We start from the raw sequence: 9,828 nt of genomic DNA, 5'->3' as shown, positions 1-9,828 counted from the left end.
GCGAACTTTAATGTCCCTGTTGTTGTGACAATATATAACACATTTGTGTTAAACAGATTACTGATAATTTTTACCTTAATTAAAAAATCCAATGAAACAGGTGTACATATGTGTACATCAGTGACGGCAGCAACAGCTTGAACTTTGATTAGTTTCGATACCTCTGTTCACCATTGTAGTCAGTGAGCAATGGCCACCTTCAACTTTATAAATCTCTTGTACGACCCGATCTAGATTATTATGTATAGGCATGGAAACTTAACGTCCAAAAATATATAGTATCCCTAGAAAAGGTGCAACAAACGAAGGTGATTCCTGACCTACTGTAAGTCATCTCGATTATCCAATTAGACAGAGAACCTCAAGATTCAAAACTATTATATGTTCAGTTACTTAATCTATATGGTTGAATTTATGGACGTCATCGTTGAGCTTTTTTTTTTAATTTGACATTTTTAAATGGATTTTAGCACATTTTGTCACATACTATAGCGGCTTTCGGGTTGTCTCAGTTGGCAACAGTGGCAAACATGGCGGGTAGTTACCGCTTGTTTACACTAGAGACATGGAAGAATTGGGACAAATCAGGGAAAGCAGAAGTGTAAGTTAAGTTCTAAATATATCAACAAGATATTAAAGAAGCCCACAGTTCATTTTTATATGAATTACCGTGTATTTACTTCTTGATTAACATGTGTGTACATCACGATTTCTCCTCCAGTATTGTGTCAAGAACTAACATTCTTTCCACTACTAATTCACAAGCTTTTAAAATTTGTATATAATTTAATGAAGCTTTGTCGAAAATCCGAGCTCTCAACCGCTTGCAGATATATGAAAGTTTTTTATTCGAGATGATTAACATTGTCTTCAGGTTTAGTGTAAAGTGGTTTTGGCTGTACATCCTCTACTGAAATGGTCAAGTGCTAAAATATACTTGGAAAGCAACTAGAAATAAGAAAAATGAAGCAGTACAGGATAGTTTTCGGTATTATTTAACTTTAGGACATAGCGCGCTCGAAAGTTATAAATACTGAAACATTAAGATCTTGCTATTCTGAACCCCATATATATACCTGGTGGACATGGATAATAGCGACACAGTTGAATTTAATTGATTTTACTTAGTTATCAGTCTTCGTCTGTCAGGGGATGTTATCGGTGCACCACGCATGTGCATTATTGACTGACATTCAGCCGTGACCAATGATGTATCGATATCACACAATTTTTTTTCGGCCAATCACATTTGATTTTTTTCAAAGGAAGCAGCCTGGGTATGATTTTAATTTCATTGACCAGTCTCACAATGGCCGTGGTGGAGGTTGATCGTCATTTGTGCTCCTACGATTATTTTAAGTTTATTGCACAGTTTTACGAGAAAGACGATCAATCTATCCAATTCTTACGTATCCCTGGTCCTTCCACTTCTAACTAATATTGTACTTTCGGACATGGCGCGCCCTAAATTTTTAACTACTGAAAAATTTAGGTTAGTTTAAGCTAGGTGTATCGGGGGTCCGGGGGCGGGTCCCATGGCTAGGGGTTAGGTTAGATGACTCGATTTCGTTTTCTCCCCCACCCAAAAACCCTGATTTCCCAGGTTCTCACCCCCCAAAACGAGCAATTTCCGCCAAAAATGAAGGTCGGGTTTGTTTAAAACACACCAAAATACACTGGAAAAACATATTGGGACACATGTCCTAAAGTAAAAATTTACTGTTTTCGGTAATTGTGGAGCAAACGGTTAACACCAGAAGGACTTTTGGGATTGCACCAAAATTTCTGGAGATACTATTTGCATGATATTAACACAAACATGGAAACAGCAATGCACAGTACCTGACCAAACCAACTTAACCTAAATTCCATAAAGTGTCATCAGAATATCCTTACTGTAAATGTAGTGGATACAGTATTTTTCCGTGACCGGCTATGTTCCTACTGATGGCATTTTACCGTAAGTGCGCTCTGATAGGCTAAGCACTTTGTTTAATATGACAGGGGGTCCACCCCGGCTACAAAGTTAAGTAACGTTAGGTAGATTTTTTGGTTGGTTAGGTCAGGTTCTATTAGGTTCTAGTAAATGTCGCCTCTTTTTTATTAAGTTTCGATGCACAACAGAAATAGATTCGGCATGTTTATGGCTACACAACGGTCGACTGACTGCAAAATAAATACCAAATGCTTCCAGAGTTACAGTCAAATATAGTTCTCACGTTTTTCACCGGTAATGGATGATTAGCTAGTCAGTGCACTCACGGTAAAATAGCATAAGTAAGAACTTAGCTGGTTATGGCAAAGCATCCACTGCCTACTGTAAATGAGAAAACTGAAAACAATATTGTCTATTCTACATGGTGAACAGAAAAAAACAGTTACAGGGAAAAAATGGTAATGGTGGATGAAATTGTTATCAGAAGGAATTTATAGAATTGGTTAATTTTTCCATACATATTGTTTTGATGATAATAAGTAATAAAAAAATGAAAACTTTGGTATTACACGTTTCTTCAATGGCATTTCTGGCACCAATTACGTATAAGTGAGATATTTAACATTTTATTATGTATGTTCATACGTGGCAGTACACACCCAGAACATCAAATGACTGTAGAGCCCCCAGATTAGGTTATACTCAAAACGGTTTTCCAATGGTTTTCGATGTGTTTTTATACACTTTTTACATTGATTTTTATAGCAAATCTACATTCTCAGAAGCTATTGATTTGTGCCAGAAATGAAGGTCACATTCATTCATAACACATCAAAAACCATTGGTAAAAACTTTGTTTCAGCTTCACTTTCATATTGTGGCAAATATAGGGAGAGACTCGACCTAACTCATCATCACCACCATATTGTGGTTATTTTCCGTGCTTGTGTGGGTTATCCATGGTAACTAATATTATGGTGTGTCTATTGCCATCAAGCAAATTTGATGTATGATTTACACTCTTCACTGTTGCACTATGCGCGTCGTTGTGACGAACATAAACAACAAGATGAAATATTAATAAAAAATTAATTTGAGAAGTTAACAAACTTCCGGTAGTCTATAGGCTTACCTTTTCTCTTGATACACCCCTGCAGGCATGAAGGAACTGACTCTGTCAAGTTGTGGATTATTTGTGGGTCTTAATTATTCCACTCCTCAGAATGGCTGCATCCAGCTAGGGGACGGTATTTGTGTCCTTGCCTTGTAGACGAAGCTTGGTACCTGGTAATGCTCCACTTATTTTCTATTGGGTTCAAGTCAGGCAAATTGCCCTGCCAATCACTTATGAAATCTACCTGACAGTCAACAAGCCATTGTATTACACATTTTGCTGTGTGACATGGGGTACCATCCTGCATAAACACATGAGCGCGGCATTTTTCAAAAGACCCGGGCAAATAATCACAAAGCAGCTCCAAGTACTGTAGTTAAATTGATTCATCATCACATTCCTAGGTAGCACAACAAGATCACCAGTTCTAAAGCATGAGAAGCAACCCCACACTGTTAGTGACTCAGGATGCTTAATTGTGCTAAAAGTGAACTTGGGGTCAAGCGAATCACTCCCGGGGTGCTTGTACACATTAAAAGTACAACTTTCAGTAAAACAAAACATTGCCTCGTCACTCCGCAGCACGTGCTGCCACTTGGTCGTATCCCACTGAGTGTTAGCCTTGCCAAAAGTGACCCTACGCTGTGTCTGCACAAGGGTGAGGAGTGGCTTCTTGCATGCGCGGTGGCTGCGAAACGGCAGGTCGCCGTGGATGCTGCAGTGAACGTTCCTTATAGAAACATCACCTAGAAGTACAGGGTTTTTCTTTTAATTCCCGTGCTGACAGACGTGGATTAGCAGCAAGTTGCTTCTTAAGAACAGTTAACCTGCGTTGGGAAGTTTTTTTAGCCTTCCCTGGCCGTCCGCTGTACACTGGTATTGCCAAATCGCCGTCATCTCAAAATCGTTTAATCCAAATCTGAACTGATCGTTCACTCACTCCAACAATTCTTGATATTTCCTTTACAGGTTTCTTGTCCTTATGCAGACTAATAATTGACGCTATCTGTTCTTTTGTTAAATCTTTCCTCTAGCCCATTGTGGTAAAAAAGGCAAAGAAACAACGGGCGTTGTGGCAATAAATAAGGGCAATGTTGGGGGGGGGGGTAAAACTCATAAATCTTCATTCACAAAATTTACGCGGGCAACTGGTGAACGTTTTGAGTGCTGGCTGACTTGTCCTCGAGTCTCCCTTCGCTGCCAGATGTACAATGCCTGCCTTAGCCCCAGCTGGCTGGTGCGGAGGGGTGTGAGACATTTCAGCAAAGATCACTTCCCGTCGGCCACCTCGCTCATAATACAATGGCGAGGAGTGTACAACTAGATGCCCTTCCTTTTACTAACCCACTTTTAAAGTGTGGGAACTGCACATCATATGTAGGGCTTCCAAGCTTCTTCTTAGCTGGCAGTGCAGCTACTTGTCTCTGGGGCTGACATTGGTAGTCACTACATCAGCTATTTGTGTTTCCTTCAGCACCTCATTTTATGTGATTAGTCTCCATTTTACTGTGAAGTATAACCCATGGGAACTTCACTTATACTCTAATATTGTGGTGTGTAATGGAAGTGGAGTGCAAAGTTTTTTCAGTCAAATGTGCTGCATTAGTGTAGGGCATAGAACAAAGTGGTACACATTATTGTCATCACCCATACAGTATTTTTGAATGGCTGTATGTGTGTGTTAACTCAAAGCTTGTCTATATAACTAGTTATTCATTTATGGTACTGATAGATGGATTATGTTCTTGTAATATTTCTCTATGGCTATATGCTACTGTATTAGTGGAGTCTGAATTGATTGGTTTCGGTAGCAGTGCCTGAATACTGTAATATATTTACAGTATTGTTTAAAATTCACTCTTCTCTGTGATGCATCACTCTCCAAGGGCTCCACTCTGAGGGGTTGACCAGAGGTGAAGAGGCTTTAGGCCACTGTTCACTGCTGGTACCTTACCTACATACTGTACAGTATTTGTTTTGTTCTCTGTACTGTATTTCTCTTATCCCCTCCCCCATTTTCACTGAAATGTATTGTGCCACTTTCCCTACCATGATGTGGGCTGGCTCTCTGTCCAGCGCTCCTACTAAATCCACATTGCCAGAATGTACAGAATTCTCGTATTAATTCCATAAACAGTAGTCTGACAAGCAGAATTTTCTCTTTCAGTGTACAGATGATCAAACAGCAACTCAAAGATGACCCAGATAATCCGGGATTGTCTAAACCTAATCAAGGAAAAGGTCAGTTATGATTGGTGTGTGTTATGAGGTACAGGTGTACAGTATATGGTAAATTTGATTACAATATTTTTGATGCAAAGCTTCTGATGGATTTTTTAACCAAATTTCTTTTTTATTTTTTTAACTAAAGAAATACAATATTTCTGTAGCCTTAATATTATTTCACAGCAATTTCATATTTCAACATTTATATTGAAATTTTAATATAAAATACTGTACATGATAAGGGATTCCTAAAAATAGAACTCATTAGTACAGTACAATACTGTACATACTATACAGGCAAATCTAATGTACTACCAAGAATTTTTATTTGAGCTAATTAATTTTCTTTATCTAATTTGGCAACATCACAAACTGCATTAAATGTACTGCTGATGATAAAACTGTGTTTACTTTACAGTGCTTTGATAACATTATAAAGTAAAAATCATTGTTTGAGCTTTGAGGGTTATGTGGAGCATGTTAATTGTATTAAGTAATCTGATAGCTCAACACTTCTTTTCTTTATGCTGTATATAATGTATATTTCAGATCTGTCACGTGCTTTGTATGAACTTCTTTCGGCAATTGTGAGGGGGCATTTACGCAGAGACTATGCACGACCCCTCCTCACAGATATGATTGTGAGTGCTCAAAATTTACACTTTTGTTTGTCAATGTTACAAATTTTTTGTTTATTAAGTAAAATGTTCACTTTTTTATATACCTGTACTATACATTCAATATGCAGTACTGTACATTACATTAGCATTTGACAGCTGAAGAGTAGCGAATGATGACAGGTTGAATAGTTGGTGATTTCCTGCTGGCGATCAGTTTTAATGATGATGATGTGACAGTATGGCATTGTGGATTTTAGAACTGGCATCCAGATATGGCTTCACAGCTGGTGGAGGTGTCAACACTTCTTGACCTGGAGACCTCCACTATTGATCGACTTAGCAGAAATCGTGACCAACTCATGGCACTCCTCAAGTCCTTGGATGCAGACAAACTCGTGAAGGAAAGATTAGAAATTGAAACTCTAGGAGAAGGAGGCATAGTAAAAAATAAAAAGAACTTTCACACTAAACAGATTAAAGTGAAGACCAAACTATTGTGAGTATTGATGAAAGTTTTTGCTAAGGGAGATCCAGTGTTGCACTTGATTTCAGCCACCCTGTGGTATAATGAAAAAGGGTTCACAGGAGTGAAAACAAGTATTCTGGGTGCTTCATTTATTGCCCATTCATTTTAACAAATTAACTCTGAAATAATGAACACTGGATGTACTTCACTCATGGATATTAATCATGTACTGTATATATATGTAAACAGTTCTGGTATAACCAATAACTGCCATTTCCTTTGCTAGGAAATTGGATTTTAAGATAACTTTATTGCTCTTTTAAATATACAGTTCTGTATTCTGATACAGGTACTCCTCGACTTACGAACTACTTGACTTACGACCACCTGGACATACGACCGCCGCAGCCGAATAAAATATTTTTCAAATTACGTATTTTTGAGTCCCGGCGTTAGTGATTGCGCTGTGTACTGACAAAATTTTCGTTTGTAATTCCCTTTAAAATGGCTGGCAAGCGTAAACGTGAGAGTTCTCGTGGTGCTGAGAAGAAAAAGAGACACCCATTTTAGATTTTCTATATTATTTTCGCATTTTCAACTTACGACCTGGTCGTCGGTCCCTAACCCCGTCGTAAGTCGAGGACTGACTGTATATTTTAAACCTGTTTTCTTTCTCTTGGTAATGTATATTTTGTTTCAGTTACAAACAACAAAAGTTCAACCTTTTAAGAGAAGAGACAGAAGGCTATGCAAAGCTGATAACAGAGCTCAATCAGGATATAACCGACAGAGTCACGCCCAGCTCCATCATACAAGTTATACGTAGTCTTATTGGTTAGTTATATGCCATATTTATCTTCAATGAATTTCTGTTGGTGCAAGATTTTTTGCCTTTTTTGATGAATGCTTGTAAGGGGGCAGGGATGTACTGGATGTTTTCCTAGTTGTACTGCTGTTGATGTTTATTTCTTAATATTCATTCCTTGCAGGTGGCTTCAACTTGGACCCAAATCGAGTCCTGGATCTCATTTTGGAATCATTAGAATCCCGTCCAGAACAGCACCAGTTCTACACAGGGCTTTTGAATCAATATCCTTGTGAGTCAGCCACCATCAGTGAGCTCCTGGGCTTCAAACTCAATAACTGTTCTAGCAGTGGAAAAGATGCCAAGGGAATCTACACTACAATGGCCTTACTTATTCAGGCTAATATTTTACAATTATCAGATATTTATGCTTGGGTGAGTATATATGGACGACTGGTGACTTACTGTAGTTTGAAGTTTGCACTTGTGGGAGAGCTTTTAGGTTCATAATTCATCCTTGGGATTAGTATTTTTTTTTTATGCATTTATTTGTCACAGGTCTATTATTTATAATTGCTTGTAGTTTATCTTGTTTACCTTGGTGTCGCTCAAGGCTATGGTGCACTCACAACTCTTTACCATGGGTGACTCACTTTGCACAGGTCTGTAAACTTTTCTTTGTCTAGAGCATAACTCTTGTGCTAATTGGAACTGGTGGGGAGATAAACTTTGATGCATGGGACTAAAGCTTTTTAAATTTTGGTGATCAGAAAAAAAAATAACTGTGTGATTGACTCAGAAAATTTAATAGTGTACTGTAATATCCCTTCTGTTGTGTCATTAAAATGTAGTCGCCAATATTTATTTCCAGTTGACTCCTGAGGATTCATCCATGACTGAAGATTACCATAAAGAGGAAAATGAGGCGAGAGAAATTGCTCGCAAGGTCCATGTTGTGTCTACTAAAGACAAGGATAAAGAAAAAGAAAAGGAGAAAGAGAAAGAAGAGGAAGAAAAAGACAAAGATGACCAGAGAAATCATGAAAAATACAAATCAAACCAAAAAATTCAGTTGTGTATTGCCCTTTTAAAGGTCAGTGTAAGAAAAGAATAAGGAATTGCTTGAGAGACAACAATGTTTAATTGCTATGGTAAAAAATATTTATAGAAATTGTATCAATGAATTAGTTGGTAATAAGTAAGTGTAAAACTCTACAGTATTAAATTGGAGGCAAAGTTCAGGTTGTACTTTGAAACAGCAATTTATATTCTACTAAGTTTAAGATAAGTTTCTTATTGTAGTAAAATATGTCCATAGTAGGTGAAACTAAAGAATTTGAGATACATTGTAAATGTTATGTCTGAAAAGATGTAATGGACAACTGATAGAGTCTTACACCTCCATAGTACCTCTGTATCGAAAAATGGAAAAATTATCATTCTAGTATAGGGGGAAAAACATCAGTATGGAGTGTAGCTTTAAACCTGTATTAATATCAAACTGACTCCTCACCATTGACCAGTATTAATGGGGTCACAAAAGCATTTTGATATCTTGTATATTGATCCTATAATCATATCATTGAATACTTATTATTATCATGTTTGTGCTTTATGAGTTATAGCTATCATTTGAGGGTTTTAACAGTAAATCAATTGATTGTTAGTATGGCCATCAGTGAGAGACCAACAGTTTCTCAGTGATACATGAAGTTGTAAAGATGAAGTTACTAATGCAAAAGGGTCATAAGTAGTGATGATTATTTAGCAAGAATTTGGAACAAAGCGGATATATGGTTGACCTTAATCTATGAACCAACAGGTTGGTGCATGGGAACACTTCGTAGAAATTTCTAGGCGTTTTCCAGATTATTACCTCGTGTCAAGTCCTCCTGTTAGTCAAGAACTTTGCCAGTTAATACATGCTACAATTGAACCTATATATCGAAAGTAAGTAGCATGTTACTTTACTTGCAAATCTCCCCCCCCCAAGGAAAAACACTACTAACACCATAAAAGAGTCCACACATGACGGACTCATTTCAGAGATCCTCGGAGCGTGGAACCACTAAATTGCAATTTTAATTGTTTTTACACCATGCATTAACAAAAAACTGCATTTTTATTTTCATAGCTTTTGTTGTCAATTTCTATATTACTTTTTTATAAATTACGTCTTAAAAACTCTCATCTCATGGTGGGATTAATACAGATGGATATATATTGATTTACAGTACTGTATACATATTACAAGAATGCTGAATATGACTTAATATCATGTTTTCTTTCAGGGTGTGCACTCTACCTAGTCGACTGAAAGGAACAATTGTGGAACTGCTAAACAATCCACTTGCTCCCCGCCCTTCACATACCTTTAATGATGTGTGCACAACCATATTTCCCATGTTGAGTATTTTGGGACCACATTTGTACCATGACCCGGGCCTAATATACAAGGTTCTCAGGGTGGCTCGGGTGGCACTGAAGCAGGTAAGGAAATTTTCTGATCATCTGCTATCAAATGTTTCAATTGTGGTACAGTAACTTTAATTACCATGAAATCTATTAATACAAAGAAATTTGTTTTTCAGAAATATTTTCTCAGGAGTATTTGTCAATGTTTACAGTAATTCCCATACTTTTCATAAATTTTCAGAATGT

At 37.4% G+C, this 9,828-nt stretch overlaps 1 protein-coding gene across 2 annotated transcripts in view; it reads left to right on the top strand.

Moving 5' to 3' along the window:
• The first annotated feature begins 522 nt into the window (after positions 1-522).
• LOC121868042 (THO complex subunit 2-like) overlaps positions 523-9,828 on the top strand; it is a 75,056-nt gene continuing 65,750 nt past the window's right edge. For both annotated transcript variants that reach the window (XM_042368299.1, XM_042368298.1), the window contains exons 1-9: positions 523-601; positions 5,218-5,291; positions 5,826-5,917; positions 6,154-6,392; positions 7,063-7,196; positions 7,352-7,602; positions 8,039-8,260; positions 8,990-9,117; positions 9,459-9,657. In XM_042368299.1, the coding sequence (XP_042224233.1) occupies positions 531-601; positions 5,218-5,291; positions 5,826-5,917; positions 6,154-6,392; positions 7,063-7,196; positions 7,352-7,602; positions 8,039-8,260; positions 8,990-9,117; positions 9,459-9,657 (1,410 nt within the window). In that variant the 5' untranslated portion in view covers positions 523-530. The remainder of the gene's footprint in view (positions 602-5,217; positions 5,292-5,825; positions 5,918-6,153; positions 6,393-7,062; positions 7,197-7,351; positions 7,603-8,038; positions 8,261-8,989; positions 9,118-9,458; positions 9,658-9,828) is intronic.

This window comes from Homarus americanus, unplaced genomic scaffold (genome assembly GCF_018991925.1).
Source record: "Homarus americanus isolate GMGI-L3 unplaced genomic scaffold, GMGI_Hamer_2.0 scaffold37032, whole genome shotgun sequence".
Lineage (NCBI taxonomy): Eukaryota > Metazoa > Arthropoda > Malacostraca > Decapoda > Nephropidae > Homarus > Homarus americanus.
The sequence above is the reverse complement of the archived record's forward strand: the minus strand, read 5'-3'. Positions and strand labels throughout refer to the sequence as shown.